The sequence below is a fragment of the Xenopus tropicalis genome, chromosome 7 (assembly GCF_000004195.4).
Source record: "Xenopus tropicalis strain Nigerian chromosome 7, UCB_Xtro_10.0, whole genome shotgun sequence".
NCBI classification, from domain to species: domain Eukaryota; kingdom Metazoa; phylum Chordata; class Amphibia; order Anura; family Pipidae; genus Xenopus; species Xenopus tropicalis.
Window position 1 is genome coordinate 131,293,501 of NC_030683.2, and position 21,528 is coordinate 131,315,028.

Below are 21,528 nucleotides of genomic sequence, written 5' to 3' on the forward strand. Positions count from 1 at the left end.
TGTTGGCTGCACTCTATTTTAATTCATAAAAGCAGCAGGGATACCACTGAACTACAACTCCCTACAATGCCTGGGAGTAGGCAGCACACACAGCTGCACTATATACAGTAAGTAGGAATCCCTGCTAATAAGGTGGAAGGGATGTACCTGCACTCACTGTAACTGCCACTGCCTTTCCCTTGGCCGTTTTTAACTGGACTATGGGGGCAACTCGGCAGCCTATGAGCAGAAGCCAATGCCGAGTCTCGCTGTGGGGGAGGGGGCAGGTGTGACCTGTAATATCTTGTTATCTGGGTACAAACACCCCCACGTCTCACAGTTGGTCTGTGTCCTGGGGATCATCTGCAAGTTTGTCTGGCCAATGGTGCCCAGTCCCTCCATCTCCTTCACCAATGGTGCCCAGTCCCTCCATCTCCTTCACCAATGGTGCCCAGTCCCTCCATCTCCTTCACCAATGGTGCCCAGTCCCTCCATCTCCTTCACCAATGGTGCCCAGTCCCTCCATCTCCTTCACCAATGGTGCCCAGTCCCTCCATCTCCTTCACCAATGGTGCCCAGTCCCTCCATCTCCTTCACCAATGGTGCCCAGTGTCTCCATCTCCTTCACCAATGGTGCCCAGTCCCTCCATCTCCTTCACCAATGGTGCCCAGTCCCTCCATCTCCTTCACCAATGGTGCCCAGTCCCTCCATCTCCTTCACCAATGGTGCCCAGTCCCTCCATCTCCTTCACCAATGGTGCCCAGTGTCTCCATCTCCTTCACCAATGGTGCCCAGTCCCTCCATCTCCTTCACCAATGGTGCCCAGTGTCTCCATGTCCTTCCCCAATGGTGCCCAGTGCCTCCATCTCCTTCACCAATGGTGCCCAGTGTCTCCATGTCCTTCACCAATGTTGCCCAGTGTCTCCATGTCCTTCACCAATGGTGCCCAGTGCCTCCATCTCCTTCACCAATGGTGCCCAGTGTCTCCATGTCCTTCACCAATGTTGCCCAGTGTCTCCATGTCCTTCACCAATGGTGCTCAATGTCTCCATGTCCTTCACCAATGGTGCCCAGTGTCTCCATCTCCTTCACCAATGGTGCCCAGTGTCTCCATCTCCTTCACCAATGGTGCCCAGTGCCTCCATCTCCTTCACCAATGGTGCCCAGTGTCTCCATCTCCTTCACCAATGGTGCCCAGTGTCTCCATCTCCTTCACCAATGGTGCCCAGTGTCTCCATGTCCTTCACCAATGGTGCGCAGTGTCTCCACCTCTTTCACCAATGGTGCCCAACATCTCCATGTCCTTCGCCAGATGCCCATTGGCCCTTTGACTTTTTGGAAATTATTCCTAAGGGGAAACCAGACTTGTGGAGGGCTATAATCTTGACTTTTGGCCGGACTGCTTGGACTTTCACATGGGGCCACAGACAACCAGGAGATGGGCCCCTCCCATAGAAAGGGGTCTCAAAGCTATTTTTATATAGAAATAAAGCAGACCCCCTATTGGCCGTAGCCCAGGCCATGCATGGTCACATGATCAGAGTGAAATTGTAATACAAACAGTAGGAGCATCAGTAGGTGTATGGGTAAGTGCCCAAAGTACCCGGGCCAAGTGGTACAGTATGAGCAGTAGAGGGTGCTGGGAGTAGCTGGGCACCAATCAGAGGGCTGCAGGTTGAAGAGTGGTGCAGCTGGAGCTACTTATTCCTTGCCCAATTGGCCAAAAGGTTCAGTACAAGATTCCGACACTGTTTGTGTCTCTTTAATTAGTGAATATGAGCAGTGCCCCCCCATGGCGATGCCTGTATGGCCCAACTGCCCCAGAGAGGGGCAATAAGTCGCGCCTAAGGAAGGCAGTGCCACCATTTCTGAGGGAAAGGCTTCCGGATCACGTTGGTGCCACAGTGCACGTTCCCTGCGTTCTGGTGGTAGGTGGCAAAGTCATCGAGGAAGGTGCAGATTAACCCCTGAGGCTCCAGCAAAGAACACACTTTCTGCTCCAAGCAGCACCTCCCATCTATGAGGGGTCCGAATGGCTTGGGAATGGCCAGATATTGCCCCAGAACCAACATGTTCACCTGCAGGAACAAGGTAAAAAAAATGGTCATTGAGTGAGTTTGGGAGGAGCTGCCATACTGTTACTGCACTGCTGGGCGATGGGGCCTGAGACAGACTAAACTAGAAGAAGGGAGAATAAGTACAGTATATAATGATAGTTATATCAAAAGCCATCAATTATCTATTATATTCCTATAATCCTGGCACACAACTCATGGCTCCGCCCCCCGTTACAGTACTCACCATGTTGGGGTAAAAGGCTTCCGCTTTATTGTAATAGGGAAGGAGAGTAAAGAGCGCGGGGATGTCTGTGATGTCTCCCTCCGAGAGTCCCAGCTCCTCCTTCAGGATCTGTCTGTTTCGGTCAATGCAGCCCTGGAGCAGAATGATGGGATGGGGGTAGTTTCTGTCTGACCATGGGAAAGAGAGCAGCCCAGGAGCAGGAAGTACAGAGAATCAGAGCTCTGTACCTGGGTAAGTACTGGGGGAGATTGGATTCACTTACCCAGGGGGGGGGTTCCTGTCTGACCATGGGAAAGAGAGCAGCCCAGGAGCAGGAAGTACAGAGAATCAGAGCTCTGTACCTGGGTAAGTACTGGGGGGAGATTGGATTCACTTACCCAGGGGGAGGTTCCTGCCTGACCATGGGAAAGAGAGCAGCCCAGGAGCAGGAAGTACAGAGAATCAGAGCTCTGTACCTGGGTAAGTACTGGGGGGAGATTGGATTCACTTACCCAGGGGGTAGTTTCTGTCTGACCATGGGAAAGAGAGCAGCCCAGGAGCAGGAAGTACAGAGAATCAGAGCTCTGTACCTGGGTAAGTACTGGGGGAGATTGGATTCACTTACCCAGGGGGAGGTTCCTGCCTGACCATGGGAAAGAGAGCAGCCCAGGAGCAGGAAGTACAGAGAATCAGAGCTCTGTACCTGGGTAAGTACTGGGGGGAGATTGGATTCACTTACCCAGGGGGGGGGGGGGTCCTGCCTGACCATGGGAAAGAGAGCAGCCCAGGAGCAGGAAGTACAGAGAATCAGAGCTCTGTACCTGGGTAAGTACTGGGGGGAGATTGGATTCACTTACCCAGGGGGAGGTTCCTGCCTGACCATGGGAAAGAGAGCAGCCCAGGAGCAGGAAGTACAGAGAATCAGAGCTCTGTACCTGGGTAAGTACTGGGGGGAGATTGGATTCACTTACCCAGGGGGGGTTCCTGCCTGACCATGGGAAAGAGAGCAGCCCAGGAGCAGGAAGTACAGAGAATCAGAGCTCTGTACCTGGGTAAGTACTGGGGGGAGATTGGATTCACTTACCCAGGGGGAGGTTCCTGCCTGACCATGGGAAAGAGAGCAGCCCAGGAGCAGGAAGTACAGAGAATCAGAGCTCTGTACCTGGGTAAGTACTGGGGGGAGATTGGATTCACTTACCCAGGGGGGGGTTCCTGCCTGACCATGGGAAAGAGAGCAGCCCAGGAGCAGGAAGTACAGAGAATCAGAGCTCTGTACCTGCGTAAGTACTGGGGGGAGATTGGATTCACTTACCCAGGGGGAGGTTCCTGCCTGACCATGGGAAAGAGAGCAGCCCAGGAGCGGGAAGTACAGAGAATCAGAGCTCTGTACCTGGGTAAGTACTGGGGGGAGATTGGATTCACTTACCCAGGGGGGGTTCCTGCCTGACCATGGGAAAGAGAGCAGCCCAGGAGCAGGAAGTACAGAGAATCAGAGCTCTGTACCTGGGTAAGTACTGGGGGGAGATTGGAGTCACTTACCGGGGGGGGGGGGGGGGGCAGATTTTGAGCCCTGGTTTGATCCTAAGACAATTTACCCTTTTAAATACATTATCTCTATGGTAACAAGGACTGGAGCCCACTGCAATGTTACCTACTTACCTGGGTGTAGGTGGAATCCCTTAGTAACTTTTCATTTGAGAGAAGCTTCTCGATGGTGTGCGGCTCTGTACTTAACCCTGTAGGGTCCAAAGGCATCAGATACAGCAGTCGAGCAATCGACATCTCAATACAAACAGTATGGGGGGCAGGGGTTGGTCCTGATACTGTTATGTTCTGTATCCATGGAAACCTTATATATATATATATATATTATATGTCCTTATTGGATAGCGCCGGGGGTTCTTCTTGCTACAAGCAGGACCGGCCATAGGGAAGATTACTTTACTGAATGCTCCATAGTTACAGGGAGTTTACATGAAGGACCCCCAGTAAGTGCCGCCCCCCCAATTCGGGAGGTGTATGTGTATAATTCATTTGTACCTTCAAACATGATGGCTCCTCCGTATCCTTCATTCTGCTTCTCCCTGAACAGCTCCAGGCACATCCTGGGACTCGCCAGCAGCAGCCGGAACCCCTGGGGGGAGATACAGAGTCACACAGACACCTTCTGGACAGAAAGATGGACCAACCACAACCCAAAATAACTATGTGTCTTGCATCAACTTTCACTACTACAATATTTTTCTGGGTAAGTTAATCCAACCCACCCCCCCAGTACTTACCCAGGTACAGAGCTCTGATTCTCTGTACTTCCTGCTCCTGGGCTGCTCTCTTTCCCATGGTCAGACAGGAACCTCCCCCTGGGTAAGTGAATCCAATCTCCCCCCAGTACTTACCCAGGTACAGAGCTCTGATTCTCTGTACTTCCTGCTCCTGGGCTGCTCTCTTTCCCATGGTCAGACAGGAACCTCCCCCTGGGTAAGTGAATCCAATCTCCCCCCAGTACTTACCCAGGTACAGAGCTCTGATTCTCTGTACTTCCTGCTCCTGGGCTGCTCTCTTTCCCATGGTCAGGCAGGAACCCCCCCCCGGGTAAGTGAATCCAATCTCCCCCAGTACTTACCCAGGTACAGAGCTCTGATTCTCTGTACTTCCTGCTCCTGGGCTGCTCTCTTTCCCATGGTCAGGCAGGAACCCCCCCTGGGTAAATGAATCCAATCTCCCCCCAGTACTTACCCAGGTACAGAGCTCTGATTCTCTGTACTTCCTGCTCCTGGGCTGCTCTCTTTCCCATGGTCAGACAGGAACCCCCCCCCTGGGTAAGTCACTGCACTCTCTATAGTACTCGCTTATTATTTTTCCATTCACCTTTTTGTTGGGGACGGGTACAAAAGACATGAATTCATCTATGTGTCCCACCATCAACCAATCGGAGTAGAGCTCCACGGGAGACTGTACCAGCTGAGCAGAGAGGAAGTCCCGCACCGCCTTATTCATCCTGCGAGGTTTGATTGGCTGCGGGTTGGGGGGTTCAATGTCTCTGACAAATCAAATTCACTAATTACACAGGGTAATGACAGATCATGTGATCTCACCATGGGCCTGATCTGACCAATAGCTGCCCCCCAGAGGGGTATGAGACCCCCCTGCACATTACCCATGTTGCTTTGCAGGTAACTTACTGGGGCAAATGGCTTCCAATCAGGATCCTTCCCAGAGGGTAATTCTTTCCTTTCACCGCCACTGGGGGGCTCACTTCCAGGTTCCCAAAGGAGTCCAAGTCACTGACGCTGTCCCTTTGCTCCACTTGAATTTTCACGTACCCGAAATCCGGGCCCTGGGGCAGAAAAACACAAAGAAATGGGGCATTTGGCCCATCTCCAAAAACTTGCCCTTCTGGGCCACCGTCAGTAATCATGGGGCCCCATACTATGAAGTCAGCAGGGCCCCAATTATTACTATTGGACTACTGGCTGCTCGGGGGTGGGTTCTCCTAGTAAGTAAAAGGGGGCCCCACAGAATAAACGAAGGCCCCCAGTGTGTCATCTGCTGGGAGTTTCAGCAGCAATCTGGTTGCTAGGGTCCTATTTACCTTAGCAACCAGGGAGTGGTTTGAGTGAGAGTCTGATATATAAATAGGGGAGGGGCTGAATAGAAAGATAAGGAATAAAAAGTAACAATAACAATAAAACTGGAGCCTCACAGAGCAATAGGGTTTGGCTGCCGGGGTCAGTGACCCCCATTTGAAAGCTGGAAAGTGTTGCTAGGGTCCAAATTACCTTAGCAACCAGGGAGTGGTTTGGATGAGGGACTGGTATATGAATAGGGGAGGGGCTGAATAGAAAGATAAGGAATAAAAAGTAACAATAACAATAAAACTGGAGCCTCACAGAGCAATAGGGTTTGGCTGCCGGGGTCAGTGACCAACGTTCCCTCTAATTTTTTATAGGCTGTGTGCGCAAAAAATATCATCCGTGCGCATTTTAAAGCAAGATTAAATTTTTGTGCGCTACAGAATGTTTGTTGGAGTTCAGTTATGGGCATTTTTGCGCAGGTCTTTCAGTTTGTCTAAATCAAGTTACAAAAACACGATGTTATTTCAGTTATCAATAACACTGTTTATTCAAACAAGTTTCATTGTTAAATGCTATACCTATTAATAACGTGTAATTATATTTTATAGGTAGCATTTCGAAACTAAGAGTAATTTAGTTTTCACAGTTTTTCTCTGCGATCTTTCATATTTATCCAGTCTGAATAAATTCTGTCAAGATCTATCGTGCCTCCATTTTGAAGGTTACTCTTAATACGCATCAGCATTTCCAAATGTTCTAACTGTAAACGGTTCCTTTGCTTCGTTTTCAGATTGTTCATTAAACTAAAACCACGCTCACAATCTGCACTCGAAGCTAAGAATGTGGCACCAATGTCCATCAATTTTGCTAATTCTGCAAATTGATCATTCTGAAATGAAAATTTCGTCATATCTGGAAAGCTGTTTATCAGATTGCTTTTGATTTTTTCTGCAACAAGGAATTTAAAGTCATTGTATTGTTGAATAATGACACTTTCCTCCTGAAGAAATTGTTTGTACTTTAAACAAAGAGATCGGATATGTTCAATTCCAAAGTCAAAGTCACATTGTGCTATTGCTGTACAGTCAAAAGCAGACCATTCCTCACCACCAAGTCCCACCACAGTACTACAACAGTAGTTACTAGGGCAAAATAATTCTTGATGCTGGACTTAGTACAAATTGAATTTGGAATGGATCAGTGGGGTGAGTGTCCATGAAAAACTGATTTACGTCATAATTTAATGAAGAAAGAGTTGTGATTTTTTTTTTTTCCCTGGGTGAAGGGCAAGGCACATTGTTGTATTTAACTGTGGTATAAGTAATACTGGCTCCAGCATTGGCTGGTATATTGGCTGTAATACCCTTAAACTTAGCCCCTGGATGACCAATTTAAGCTCTTAATTAGTCCCAGTTTTACCTTTTCTCACCTCTCTCTGCCCAGGACCTGTCTGTTGTGTCTAGGATTGAAACCTGCCCGGCCTTATGAAAACTGAGCTGCTGGGGCGAAAACTGCCTATAAGGATTTACACATTTAGAAATCAGGACAAGACTTTGTCTTTCCCCCAACCTTACCCTCACCTAGCATTCCTTCAGTGAAGGACCTTCACTATACATTGTGTGCCTATGCCACATCTCCAACTACCGTTGCCCCCTGGCTGGTAAAAATGAAGCCTGATGCCAAAGTTATTAATCCCCCATTGATTTGTTTGCTGCTGAGCCAGCACTACCAAAGCAGAATCTCCATGTTAGCTGGGATGGCAGTGTAACTGTGCTGTACATACTTGTATACACCTACCTGGTCCTCATGACGTGCCATCCAGCACTTCCCACAGCGCAATGCCTTTGGAAATAACTCAGACGTCTCCTCGGTCTCCCGCCCTCGTTACCCCGGCAACAGGTACTTCTGGCTCTTGTCCGGTGCAATGTGTAGAGTGTCCGTGCGTACCTGCGCGCGTACTTGCCCACGCACGGACGTCTGGGGGGGGTGCGCGCAAGGAGCACGTTCAGCACCGGACAGGAGCCAGAAGTACCTGTTGCCGGGGTAACGAGGGCGGGAGACCGAGGAGACGTCTGAGTTATTTCCAAAGGCAAAAATCATTTTAGGCAAAAATTTAATTTTTGTGCGCGCTATTTTAATTTGTGTGCGCGGGTTCGGAAAGTCGTGTGCGCGCGCACACGCGCACAGCTTAGAGGGAACAGTGTCAGTGACCCCCATTTGAAAGCTGCAAAGAGTCTGAAGAGAAAGGCAAATAATTCAAAAACTATAACAAATAAATAATGAAGACCAATTGAAAAGTTGCCAAAACTGAAAGAGTCCATTGCTCCGGAACCACTGGACCCACTACTCTAATTGGCCTTGAGAAGCCAAAGAGCCCCCCTAGGGCCCCCCAAGTCCAACAGGATTTCCATTACCAGAATCTTTTTGAAAGGGAGGAAATCCAGTTCCCCGTCCCGCGGGGAGTCCAGAACCACCGGGAAGCGCCTGTGCGGAGCCTCTGTGTATCCGAACTCCATCTCATCCTGGGGGGGGGGGGGGGAGAAAAGGGAACATTTACCCACGAGTGGGCACTGCCAGGGACTGGTATGGGGCTCTGGGATTCAGGGAGAGGAAGTGTGAATAGGGAAGGGGCGGGGCTACCTGTGAGTGATACAATGTTACTCATTGATTAAACTGATTTGTGTCACTAAAGATACAGATCATGGGATTAGTCCAGAGGCTGATGGGGGCTATAGAGACAATGAGGGGGGCAGTTATTCCTACCTGAATCCATCGGTCTCCCCTATTCTCCACGTCGGGGCAGATATTCAGCTTGCACTTGGCCTTTTGCACCAAATCCTTCAGCTCCTTTAGGAATTTCTTATTGCCCTGCACACTGGAGCAACAACCCCCCCCCCCCCCAGGGGGGGGAAGAATAAATAAGTTGGGGAAACAATTGAATGTCTCATTCAACTCAACATGGAAGGAAAGGGGGGTACCCAGCGGCGGGGCCCCCCTGCAAAAATATATTGCCCGGTGGCATAACTAGATGTTACTGGGCCCCCCAGCAATTTTAATTTAGGGCCCCAAAATATCATATAAGTAATCTGGACCCTATAACTCCTGGGCTCCCGGGTCTGTTTCCTCTGTAGTTACCCCCCTGATTTTGCCCCCCCCCCCCCATCACATTACTATGAGCCCAGGAGCAGGAAGTACAGAGAATCAGAGCTCTGTACCTGGGTAAGTACTGGGGGGAGATTGGATTCACTTACCCAGGGGGAGGTTCCTGCCTGACCATGGGAAAGAGAGCAGCCCAGGAGCAGGAAGTACAGAGAATCAGAGCTCTGTACCTGGGTAAGTACTGGGGGGAGATTGGATTCACTTACCCAGGGGGAGGTTCCAGCCTGACCATGGGAAAGAGAGCAGCCCAGGAGCAGGAAGTACAGAGAATCAGAGCTCTGTACCTGGGTAAGTACTGGGGGGAGATTGAATTCACTTACCCAGGGGGAGGTTCCTGCCTGACCATGGGAAAGAGAGCAGCCCAGGAGCAGGAAGTACAGAGAATCAGAGCTCTGTACCTGGGTAAGTACTGGGGGAGATTGGATTCACTTACCCAGGGGGAGGTTCCTGCCTGACCATGGGAAAGAGAGCAGCCCAGGAGCAGGAAGTACAGAGAATCAGAGCTCTGTACCTGGGTAAGTACTGGGGGGAGATTGGATTCACTTACCCAGGGGGAGGTTCCAGCCTGACCATGGGAAAGAGAGCAGCCCAGGAGCAGGAAGTACAGAGAATCAGAGCTCTGTACCTGGGTAAGTACTGGGGGGAGATTGGATTCACTTACCCAGGGGGAGGTTCCTGCCTGACCATGGGAAAGAGAGCAGCCCAGGAGCAGGAAGTACAGAGAATCAGAGCTCTGTACCTGGGTAAGTACTGGGGGGAGATTGGATTCACTTACCCAGGGGGAGGTTCCTGCCTGACCATGGGAAAGAGAGCAGCCCAGGAGCAGGAAGTACAGAGAATCAGAGCTCTGTACCTGGGTAAGTACTGGGGGGAGATTGGATTCACTTACCCAGGGGGAGGTTCCTGTCTGACCATGGGAAAGAGAGCAGCCCAGGAGCAGGAAGTACAGAGAATCAGAGCTCTGTACCTGGGTAAGTACTGGGGGGAGATTGGATTCACTTACCCAGGGGGAGGTTCCAGTCTGACCATGGGAAAGAGAGCAGCCCAGGAGCAGGAAGTACAGAGAATCAGAGCGCCAATAGGAGCCTATGTCATTATATGATGGGAAACTATAGGGTTAACAGCAGGCGTTGGGCAGGTTCTGCCTCGGCCCATTGGTATTTGGGAGACGGTTGCGCTGTGCGGAGGCGGAGTGTTTGCTCAGTCACATGACTAAGTGCCTCGCTGCGCTCAGAATAAACATTCCTATTATATTTAGAAACCTCTGGCGCCCAACAAGCTGGGTACAGAGAGGGGCGGGCCCTGCCCACTGCCAGCTCTCACCTTGGGCAAATACAGACAGGCTGCCTGCAGTGTATGTTTATAGGCACCAGGGGGCAGTAGAAGACTATTGAACTCTATTAAACATGACTGGCTGCCCCTATTCCCTATATATATGTGTATAGAGATGGGGGAGCCCAGCACCCCTGCCCATCAATTCAGCCCCTGAACAAGAAAGCTGATTGGTGGGTCTCTCGCTCATGTTCGGGGGCAGATAAAGTGTCGGGTTTTATGGCGCTCTATTTGCAGAGAGTGACTGAAATAAACACTTAATAGATGCCCCCCCCCCCTTGTTACCTGCAAACGTAGACCTCCAGGGGCTTCTGGGTGTTGGGAGTCATAATCCACGGTGCCACCCTAAATGCCACTCTGTCAGCAAATATTTCAGTCTGTGGGAAACAGAGATGGGCAAGTGTGCCAACATTGTACTGACTTACCCAGGGGGAGGTTCCTGCCTGACCATGGGAAAGAGAGCAGCCCAGGAGCAGGAAGTACAGAGAATCAGAGCTCTGTACCTGGGTAAGTACTGGGGGGAGATTGGATTCACTTACCCAGGGGGGGGGGGGTTCCTGCCTGACCATGGGAAAGAGAGCAGCCCAGGAGCAGGAAGTACAGAGAATCAGAGCTCTGTACCTGGGTAAGTACTGGGGGGAGATTGGATTCACTTACCCAGGGGGAGGTTCCTGCCTGACCATGGGAAAGAGAGCAGCCCAGGAGCAGGAAGTACAGAGAATCAGAGCTCTGTACCTGGGTAAGTACTGGGGGGAGATTGGATTCACTTACCCGGGGGAAGGTTCCTGCCTTACCATGGGAAAGAGAGCAGCCCAGGAGCAGGAAGTACAGAGAATCAGAGCTCTGTACCTGGGTAAGTACTGGGGGGAGATTGGATTCACTTACCCAGGGGGAGGTTCCTACCTGACCATGGGAAAGAGAGCAGCCCAGGAGCAGGAAGTACAGAGAATCAGAGCTCTGTACCTGGGTAAGTACTGGGGGGAGATTGGATTCACTTACCCGGGGGGAGGTTCCTGCCTGACCATGGGAAAGAGAGCAGCCCAGGAGCAGGAAGTACAGAGAATCAGAGCTCTGCACCTGGGTAAGTACTGGGGGGAGATTGGATTCACTTACCCGGGGGGAGGTTCCTGCCTTACCATGGGAAAGAGAGCAGCCCAGGAGCAGGAAGTACAGAGAATCAGAGCTCTGTACCTGGGTAAGTACTGGGGGGAGATTGGATTCACTTACCCAGGGGGAGGTTCCTGCCTGACCATGGGAAAGAGAGCAGCCCAGGAGCAGGAAGTACAGAGAATCAGAGCTCTGTACCTGGGTAAGTACTGGGGGGAGATTGGATTCACTTACCCAGGGGGAGGTTCCTGCCTGACCATGGGAAAGAGAGCAGCCCAGGAGCAGGAAGTACAGAGAATCAGAGCTCTGTACCTGGGTAAGTACTGGGGGGAGATTGGATTCACTTACCCAGGGGGGGGTTCCTGTCTGACCATGGGAAAGAGAGCAGCCCAGGAGCAGGAAGTACAGAGAATCAGAGCTCTGTACCTGGGTAAGTACTGGGGGGAGATTGGATTCACTTACCCAGGGGGGGGGTTCCTGTCTGACCATGGGAAAGAGAGCAGCCCAGGAGCAGGAAGTACAGAGAATCAGAGCTCTGTACCTGGGTAAGTACTGGGGGGAGATTGGATTCACTTACCCGGGGGGAGGTTCCTGCCTGACCATGGGAAAGAGAGCAGCCCAGGAGCAGGAAGTACAGAGAATCAGAGCTCTGTACCTGGGTAAGTACTGGGGGGAGACTGGATTCACTTACCCAGGGGGGGGTTCCTGCCTGACCATGGGAAAGAGAGCAGCCCAGGAGCAGGAAGTACAGAGAGTCAGAGCTCTGTATATAGGTGTGCATGTATCGCCAGGGCTGCCAGGGAATTCCCTTTATTTATTAATCTTCAATCTTTGCCTCTCCTGCTATTGTCTAACTACAGCTCTCAGTGAGTGTTGGTACATACTGTATATTCAGTAAATGGCCACTTACCTACGGATCAGGGAATATAATAACTTACTGAGTCAGAAGATCTGCAGAAGGACAGGTTTATGTGGACGAGTCCAGAGAAGTCGGCGTCAGGGAAGTCCAGGCCTTCGACATAGAATCCCATCTCCTGACTGTTCCCTTTCTCTACTTCATGGGACAGGTTGGTTCCTCCCAAGACAAGAAGGTAATCGGACTCTAGAACCAGTACAACACGACAGTGTCCGTCTTACATGTCGAGCATTCAATTCCCCCCCATCTGCCCAGTATTATAAACTAAATTCCCCTTGTATAAAAGTACTAGTAGAGTGTAACAGGCTCTGTGATTCCTGCTCCTGGGCTGCTCTCTTTCCCATGGTCAGGCAGGAACCTCCCCCTGGGTAAGTGAATCCAATCTCCCCCCAGTACTTACCCAGGTACAGAGCTCTGATTCTCTGTACTTCCTGCTCCTGGGCTGCTCTCTTTCCCATGGTCAGGCAGGAACCTCCCCCTGGGTAAGTGAATCCAATCTCCCCCCAGTACTTACCCAGGTACAGAGTTCTGATTCTCTGTACTTCCTGCTCCTGGGCTGCTCTCTTTCCCATGGTCAGGCAGGAACTCCCCCCTGGGTAAGTGAATCCAATCTCCCCCCAGTACTTACCCAGGTACAGAGCTCTGATTCTCTGTACTTCCTGCTCCTGGGCTGCTCTCTTTCCCATGGTCAGACAGGAACCTCCCCCTGGGTAAGTGAATCCAATCTCCCCCCAGTACTTACCCAGGTACAAAGCTCTGATTCTCTGTACTTCCTGCTCCTGGGCTGCTCTCTTTCCCATGGTCAGACAGGAACCTCCCCCTGGGTAAGTGAATCCAATCTCCCCCCAGTACTTACCCAGGTACAGAGCTCTGATTCTCTGTACTTCCTGCTCCTGGGCTGCTCTCTTTCCCATGGTCAGACAGGAACCTCCCCCTGGGTAAGTGAATCCAATCTCCCCCCAGTACTTACCCAGGTACAGAGCTCTGATTCTCTGTACTTCCTGCTCCTGGGCTGCTCTCTTTCCCATGGTCAGGCAGGAACCCCCCCCTGGGTAAGTGAATCCAATCTCCCCCAGTACTTACCCAGGTACAGAGCTCTGATTCTCTGTACTTCCTGCTTCTGGGCTGCTCTCTTTCCCATGGTCAGACAGGAACCTCCCCCTGGGTAAGTGAATCCAATCTCCCCCCAGTACTTACCCAGGTACAGAGCTCTGATTCTCTGTACTTCCTGCTCCTGGGCTGCTCTCTTTCCCATGGTCAGACAGGAACCTCCCCCTGGGTAAGTGAATCCAATCTCCCCCCAGTACTTACCCAGGTACAGAGCTCTGATTCTCTGTACTTCCTGCTCCTGGGCTGCTCTCTTTCCCATGGTCAGGCAGGAACCCCCCCTGGGTAAGTGAATCCAATCTCCCCCAGTACTTACCCAGGTAGAGAGCTCTGATTCTCTGTACTTCCTGCTCCTGGGCTGCTCTCTTTCCCATGGTCAGACAGGACCCCCCCCCCGGGTAAGGGTTACCCAATTACTAAGTGGTTTCCCAAGGGCCCCCCAGTACTTACTTCGCTTGCAATAGACCCGCAGTTTGGTTGCATGGGTTGGGGAAATTGACAGGATCAGATTGTGGCCCTCAAAGATCTCCTCGGGGCCCTCGGCTGATAGAACCATTGGAGACAGATCTTTAATATCTGTGGGGGGAGGAGCAGTTGGTTCCAGTGAAGTTGATAATGCAGATCATTATATCAGGGGGTCACTATTAGGGGTACCAGTACCTGCAGCGTTGGGCGCCCCCATATCCGCACTGTCTGTTCCATTAGGGACGGGTCGGTCTCGGTCGCAGTTGGCCAATAGTATCGCCCCGGTCCCCTGTGGCCCCCACTCCCATGTCCCCTGGAACAGTCTCACAATAGAAACAAATGAACAAACAAATCTAATTGGCAGGTTGCTATGGTTACTGTCTTTATTCTCAGGTAGATTTGTCCATATAAGGACGTAGGTATGCGGGGAGTCTCTCTCATTTATAGCCAATAGGCTCTCGTTACACTCTCGGCCTGTCTGTCTCTGTATTCAGATGTATTCCCTGAGCCCCAGGGGCCCCAAGTGAACCTTCTACATTCCTTATTGCATGTCTAGAGCTGCGGCCTTGTGTAGAGAGAGCGCGAGAGACAGTCAGAGATAGAGAGAGAGAGACAGGGAGAGATAGAGAGACAGGGAGAGATAGAGAGATGCGGACAGAGAGACAGGGAGAGATAGAAAGAGACGGGGACAGAGAGAGACAGGGAGAGATAGAGAGACAGGGAGAGATAGAGAGACAGGGAGAGATAGAGAGATGCGGACAGAGAGACAGGGAGAGATAGAAAGAGAGAGAGAGGGGGAGAGATAGAGAGAGACGGGGACAGAGAGAGACAGGGAGAGATAGAGAGAGACGGGGACAGAGAGAGACAGGGAGAGATAGAGACATAGAGAGAGGTAGAGAAAGATAGAGACAGTGAGACACAGAGCGAGAGACAAGCAGAGAGACTGCTTTCACTTACCTTATCCTTCACCCCCCGACTGACGGTTCCGACGCGCTTCACATCCACATCCAAAGAGACCCCTAAAGTGGATCCAGATCCATTGGAAACAAGTAATTAAATGAATCTCTAGTCTAATTAACTCCGCCCCCCTTCTCTCCATACTGCAGTGCTGTAAAGCTAAACTGACATTGGCAAGGCTGCCCCCAGTGGGGATGGGGGCAATATAATCTCTATGGGGCCCTATGGTTCATAGTCTCATGTGATGGGGGGGCAGGGTTATACATTAACTCACAGTTGGGGGCAACAAACTAAACTGCCCAAAAGTCGATACAGCCACAGGGAAGGAAGTGTGTCCCCTTTGCCCCGCCCCCATGGAGAGTATAGGAAGTATGAGTAGTTTCAGTAGTATGAGTAGTATTAGTAGTATCAGTAGTAGTAGTAGTAGTATGAGTAGTATCAATAGTATGAGTAGTAGGAGTAGTATCAATAGTATGCGTAGTATCAGTAGTATCAATAGTATGAGTAGAATGAGTACTATCAGTAGTATGAGTAGTACCAGTACTATCAGAAGTATCAGTAGTATGAGTAGTATCAGTAGTATGAGTAGTATCAGTAGTATCAATAGTATGAGTAGAATGAGTACTATCAGTAGTATGAGTAGTACCAGTACTATCAGAAGTATCAGTAGTATGAGTAGTATCAGTAGTAGTAGTAGTAGTAGTATGAGTAGTATCAATAGTATGAGTAGTAGGAGTAGTATCAATAGTATGCGTAGTATCAGTAGTATCAATAGTATGAGTAGAATGAGTACTATCAGTAGTATGAGTAGTACCAGTACTATCAGAAGTATCAGTAGTATGAGTAGTATCAGTAGTAGTAGTAGTAGTAGTATGAGTAGTATCAATAGTATGAGTAGTAGGAGTAGTATCAATAGTATGCGTAGTATCAGTAGTATCAATAGTATGAGTAGAATGAGTACTATCAGTAGTATGAGTAGTACCAGTACTATCAGAAGTATCAGTAGTATGAGTAGTATCAGTAGTATGAGTAGTATCAGTAGTACCAGTACTATAAGTAGTATGAGTAGTACCAGTACTATCAGAAGTATCAGTAGTGTGAGTAGTACCAGTAGTATGAGTAGTATCAGTAGTACCAGTACTATCAGTAGTATGAGTAGTACCAGTAGTATCAGTAGTACCAGTAGTATGAGTAGTACCAGTAGTATCAGTAGTAGGAGTAGTATCAGTAGTACCAGTAGTATGAGTAGTACCAGTAGTAGGAGTAGTATCAGTAGTATCAGTAGTACCAGTAGTATCAGTAGTACCAGTAGTATGAGTAGTACCAGTAGTATGAGTAGTATCAGTAGTACCAGTAGTATCAGTAGTAGGAGTAGTATCAGTAGTAGGAGTAGTATCAGTAGTACCAGTAGTAGGAGTAGTACCAGTAGTAGGAGTAGTATCAGTAGTACCAGTAGTAGGAGTAGTATCAGTGGTACCAGTAGTAGGAGTAGTACCAGTAGTAGGAGTAGTACCAGTAGTATCAGTAGTACCAGTAGTAGGAGTAGTATCAGTAGTAGGAGTAGTACCAGTAGTATCAGTACTCACAGACACAGGTCAGGTACAATAGCGCGGTGCCCACGCCGTTCCCTTTCCTCCCATAATAGGAGACTCTGACCTGGGAATGAAACAGGAGCCAATCAGGTTGCTGCAGGTCGATGCCCCCTGGCACAGCCATTGGTACCTGGCGGCTCTGGGTACCATCCTTGCAGGGTATTTACATGGGGTTTGTACATATGTTGTTAGGTGCCCCATTGTGCCCATTAAAGCCCCCTCTCGGGGGCACTGGCACCACTAATGCCCAGACTGCCCCTCACCTTCATGTCATACAGGGCCGCGCTGACTCTGCGGGGGGAAACCACGATGCCAGCTGATTGGTTGAGGGGCAGTTTGACTCCTTTCTGAGGCTTCTCCGCTTGGTTTGAGGGGCAGATGAGAGTCACATCTATTGGGGGGGTCCCCAGAACCTCGAAATACTCAGCCCCTCCAGGAACTTCCCTTCCAAGACAAAATGTTAGTGTTTATGGGTGGGTGTGGCCTACGTGCCCTTGTGCCAGCCAATCACAGAGCAGATTTATATATATTTTATAACAAAGACCAATTGCATGGCAGCTCAAACCCTTTTTAAAGCAACAGACAGTTTATTGCAGTCTCTGAATTCCCCCCCAGTCCTGCCAATAGGAAACTCTATCCCCCCGGGATCTTTACGACTCCTGTAAATCCACCGGGTCAGTAAGTTCTGCCCGTCACTAAATACCCCCTGTCTCCTCCGGTGCCCGGAAACCCCCCGACTGTGAGTCAGCCCTGTGCTTATTTACTCCTGCTCTGCTGTACTCGATTGACCCTCTTCTTACATCAGTATCTACTGCTGGGGGGGCACTAATGGGAAGTCACTTTAGGTGAAACCTGGGTCCATTTACAGTACATTAGGCCAACTAAGGTCCCCCCCTGAATACGTACAGAGAATCAGAGCTGGGGGGAGACAGGGGCCAGTGGGTAACACAGTGGGGGAGACAGGGGCCGGTGGGTAACACAGTGGGGGAGACAGGGGCCGGTGGGTAACACAGTGGGGGAGACAGGGGCCGGTGGGTAACACAGTGGGGGAGACAGGGGTCGGTGGGTAACACAGTGGGGGAGACAGGGGCCAGTGGGTAACACAGTGGGGGAGACAGGGGCCGGCGGGTAACACAGTGGGGGAGACAGGGGCCGGTGGGTAACACAGTGGGGGAGACAGGGGCCGGTGGGTAACACAGTGGGGGAGACAGGGGTCGGTGGGTAACACAGTGGGGGAGACAGGGGCCAGTGGGTAACACAGTGGGGGAGACAGGGGCCGGTGGGTAACACAGTGGGGGAGACAGGGGCCGGTGGGTAACACAATGGGGGAGACAGGGGTCGGTGGGTAACACAGTGGGGGAGACAGGGGCCGGGGGGTAACACAGTGGGGGAGACAGGGGCCGGTGGGTAACACAGTGGGGGAGACAGGGGCCGGGGGGTAACACAGTGGGGGAGACAGGGGCCGGCGGGTAACACAGTGGGGGAGACAGGGGCCGGCGGGTAACACAGTGGGGGAGACAGGGGCCGGTGGGTAACACAGTGGGGGGGACAGGGGCCGGCGGGTAACACAGTGGGGGAGACAGGGGCCGGTGGGTAACTTGGGGGGGGTAACAGAATTGGGGGGTACGGTACATATGGAGCCCCCCCGGTACAGATTTGCCTTAATAACTTGCCGGGCAGGTTGGAACCTGTTGCTGAATTTCAGAATCTCTGAGCCCAACAAAGGCCCCAGATTGTGCCCCGGGGGGGGGGGGGCTGAACACTCAGTTTATTATTTTGCAGAGAAACAATTGGAAGAGACGGTGAATCTGGGGGGGGCGGGGGGGGGGCGCCAGGGGCTTACTCTGTAATTACAGTCGGTGCCAACTCTAAGGCTTCTTACACTAAATAACCCAATAATTCAGTTATACAGGGAGATACAGTATATTTATTTATAATGTCAACTTTAGTTGCCTAGGCTGGTTGCTAGGGTCCCAGTTATCCTAGCAACCAGGCTAGAGTCTGAGGAACTGAAAAAAAAAGGAGAGGGACTTAGGAATAAAAAAGGTAATACATATAAATAATATAAATAGAGTCTCAGAAGGATATGTGGTTGCCGGGGTCACAGACCCTGGATACAAGATATCAAGTTATATTCCTCCAGGGGAGAGAGACTGCAACAGCAAATATTCAATAAAAACACACAGAGAAAATAAAGACCAACTGTAAAATGCTCTGGAATATAATAATTATAGGTAGGGGGGCAATGTGTTCTCTAGGCAGCCCTGATGCATGCTGGGTAAAATTTCTATTATATTAGAAATCTAAGGAGCCCAACTAGAGGCTGGAGATGGATTGTGGGAGCTGTAGTTCAATGGGCTCTTATGTGACACAGGGTTATTAGACTGTTCTGCCCCAGCCCAAAGGAGACAGACATTGTGCAAGGAAAGTGCCCCCCAATCCCCCCCCCCCCCATAGCACTTACCTGTAAATATCGAGTGTCAGCTCTTGGCCAACCACACACACATCATAGGTGGGGGCCCGATAGGAAGTTGCTATAGATCTCTGGGCCATGATTCTCCTCTATATTCCCCTATAGTGCCCGTATAGTGCCCGTCTCTCCTCCTGCTGATTGGCTGGTACCCCCTGCTGCCCTCCTGGGGTATCAGTGGCTTAGCCTCTCCTTATATAGAGTCCCTCCTTCCTGCCCTCCTGGGGTATCAGTGGCTCAGCCTCTCCTTATATAGAGTCCCTCCTTCCTGCCCTCCTGGGGTATCAGTGGCTCAGCCTCTCCTTATATAGAGTCCCTCCTTCCTGCCCTCCTGGGGTATCAGTGGCTCAGCCTCTCCTTATATTGAGTCCCTCCTTCCTGCCCTCCTGGGGTATCAGTGGCTCAGCCTCTCCTTATATTGAGTCCCTCCTTCCTGCCCTCCTGGGGTATCAGTGGCTCAGCCTCTCCTTATATTGAGTCCCTCCTTCCTGCCCTCCTGGGGTATCAGTGGCTCAGCCTCTCCTTATATTGAGTCCCTCCTTCCTGCCTTCCTGGGGTATCAGTGGCTCAGCCTCTCCTTATATTGAGTCCCTCCTTCCTGCCCTCCTGGGGTATCAGTGGCTCAGCCTCTCCTTATATTGAGTCCCTCCTTCCTGCCCTCCTGGGGTATCAGTGGCTCAGCCTCTCCTTATATTGAGTCCCTCCTTCCTGCCCTCCTGGGGTATCAGTGGCTCAGCCTCTCCTTATATTGCCGGGGCTGTGAGTCCCTCCTTGCTGCCCCCTGGGGGGGTATCAGTGGCTCAGCCTCTCTGCAGACGGCGGTACAGTGTGTGGGTTGGGCTGTGTCCCTGCCGGTACCGGCTCAGCAGAACCATAAGAGACTCGCTGTTCTTAAAGGGACACTGCCCCCCCCCCCCCCGGTACTGAACCCAATCCAGTTGCGCAGGTTTAATCAGCGCTGAGATTCCATTTATTTCAGTGGTAACTGGGTTTTGTTTCCTCTGTCTCAGCTCTATCTTATGGGCAACAAACCCCATGGGGGGGTAACTGTAACAGCCAGATTTGCCCATCTCTCCCTGTATTGCCCCTTGGTACAGCCCCCCCCCCCCCCCGTAGGCTGAATAGTACAGTCCAGTTCTACTCACTCAGAACAAAGTCCACCCGAGGGTGTAAATTCAAACTGCTAAGTGCCACCCAGTTCATTTATTTTTCTTCTTGCAGAAACCTTCCCTCCCTGTCACTTCCTGTCACTTCCTGTCACTGACTGCCCCATGGTGGGGAGAACAGCAAATGTGCAATAGGCCTTAAAGGGCAACTAAAGCCAAACAAAGAATATGGGTAGAAATGTTTAGCTGTGTGTTTGGGCCCCTGTACCAGCCCAAAGCCACCAACGCTCTATAGAAATAAAGCCCCATGCCCCTGAAGATGCCCACAGTAGCTCTCCATCTTTTGCCCAACTACTGCACATGCTCAGTCTGCTCTTGGCTGATGTCACTGAGCTTAGGGAGCGACTCACAATATCCTTCTTTCCCCTGCCTGTTTGCTCTAGTCTCCGCCTGTTCCCTATTAAACATGCATACAGGCCAACCAATCACAGCCCTGTCTGGCTGCTCCCTATAAAACTCCAGTCCTGCTCTGGCACTTTAAGCTTGGGGCGACACTTTAGCTGAATCCTTATTGGGTGACTTTTCTTTCCCCCTTGTTAGAAAGGTCGGAAACATTGGCAGAACTTAGAGAAACTGAATTCAGTGCAATTATTTTAAAACATAAAAACAGGTTGATTCTATTGCTTATATACCATAGGGTGACAGCGCCATATGCCCCTCCCACATAGGGGCCAAACATAACAAAAACACAACGTATTGTATAGAAAGCAAAGCCAATGGGGATGCAGACCAATAAACAAAGTGTTTATGAAGCAGTTGCATGGGGGTTTGTGTGCATTACACACGGGGAGAGGCCAAACTGGTCCTTCCCAGACATGCTGATTTGCATATGCAAACTGCACATTTGCCTGGAATTCTGGGTAGAAACCCTGCACCGCGTTTTGCCCTGTACTTTAGGGTTCAGGGACACAATTATGGCGCAAGTGTCAGACGTAAAGTGCAATTTCCAGTTCAATTTGACATTTTTTTGCGGCTGTTTCACAAAAACGCAAGTTACCATAGCAACCAGGGAGTGGTTTGGATGAGAGGCTGGTATATGAATATGGGAGGGGCTGAATAGAAAGATAAGGAATAAAAAGTAACAATAAAACTGGAGCCTCACAGAGCAATAGGGTTTGGCTGCCGGGGTCAGTGACCCCCATTTGAAAGCTGCAGAGAATTCCCTCACCTTCTCTCCATAGAGACAAATCCAGCCTTGTAGTTCCTGAGTCCGGCCAGCAGGTGGCAGCAGAGCACTGTTGGATGTACCACATGTCTGGGCAATGTGTAAAGAAGTTTTTGATACTGTAACCCCCCCCCCCCTCCCAGGGGCAATAAGGAAGCAAAGATACAGAAACCTAGGGGGGGGGGGGCACATTTCCCTCACTGTAAGACCTTTGAGGGGGAGGTAAAGGGGTAAATTTTGCTCCACAGGTTTGCACT

At 50.7% G+C, this 21,528-nt stretch overlaps 2 protein-coding genes across 5 annotated transcripts; both read right to left on the bottom strand.

The window, feature by feature from the left end:
* LOC105946182 (protein-arginine deiminase type-1-like) lies at nucleotides 1-14,568 on the bottom strand. 4 transcript variants are annotated; one of them, XM_031905645.1, is made up of 12 exons: nucleotides 14,117-14,568; nucleotides 13,907-14,032; nucleotides 12,372-12,535; nucleotides 10,612-10,703; nucleotides 8,599-8,710; nucleotides 8,250-8,357; nucleotides 5,443-5,597; nucleotides 5,129-5,300; nucleotides 4,301-4,394; nucleotides 3,920-3,996; nucleotides 2,282-2,413; nucleotides 3-2,058 (listed from the first exon to the last, which is right to left on the bottom strand). In XM_031905645.1, the coding sequence occupies exons 1-12, from the start codon at nucleotides 14,136-14,138 to the stop codon at nucleotides 1,825-1,827; spliced, it is 1,488 nt and encodes a 495-aa protein (XP_031761505.1). In that variant the 5' UTR covers nucleotides 14,139-14,568; the 3' UTR covers nucleotides 3-1,824. The 4 variants fall into 4 exon arrangements, with proteins under 4 accessions (XP_031761507.1, XP_031761505.1, XP_031761506.1 ...); XM_031905646.1 differs by lacking the exon at nucleotides 8,250-8,357; XM_031905647.1 differs by lacking the exons at nucleotides 3,920-3,996; nucleotides 4,301-4,394 and having other exon boundaries at nucleotides 1-2,058.
* LOC116412400 (protein-arginine deiminase type-1-like) lies at nucleotides 14,158-19,799 on the bottom strand. Its single transcript, XM_031906586.1, has 5 exons — nucleotides 18,935-19,799; nucleotides 16,734-16,914; nucleotides 16,465-16,534; nucleotides 14,788-14,940; nucleotides 14,158-14,234 (listed from the first exon to the last, which is right to left on the bottom strand). Exons 1-5 carry the CDS (start codon nucleotides 19,021-19,023, stop codon nucleotides 14,158-14,160), a joined length of 570 nt encoding a protein of 189 aa, XP_031762446.1. The 5' UTR covers nucleotides 19,024-19,799.
* Between the last annotated feature and the right edge of the window lie 1,729 nt (nucleotides 19,800-21,528).

Bases quoted from the DNA above. Each gene is read 5' to 3' on its own strand.
- LOC105946182 (XM_031905645.1), bottom strand. From the start codon at position 14,138: ATGGGGGCGCCCAACGCTGCAG. The intron at 14,033-14,116 runs GTACTGGTACCC...CTCCCCCCACAG, and splicing joins GGGGGCGCCCAACGCTGCAG to ATATTAAAGATCTGTCTCCA. The intron at 8,711-10,611 runs GTAACAAGGGGG...TTGTTGCTCCAG, and splicing joins CTGGAGGTCTACGTTTGCAG to TGTGCAGGGCAATAAGAAAT.
- LOC116412400 (XM_031906586.1), bottom strand. From the start codon at position 19,023: ATGGCCCAGAGATCTATAGCAACTTCCTATCGGGCCCCCACCTATGAT. The intron at 16,535-16,733 runs GTGAGGGGCAGT...TTTCATTCCCAG, and splicing joins CGGCCCTGTATGACATGAAG to GTCAGAGTCTCCTATTATGG. The intron at 14,941-16,464 runs GTGAGTACTGAT...GATCCACTTTAG, and splicing joins ATTGTACCTGACCTGTGTCT to GGGTCTCTTTGGATGTGGAT.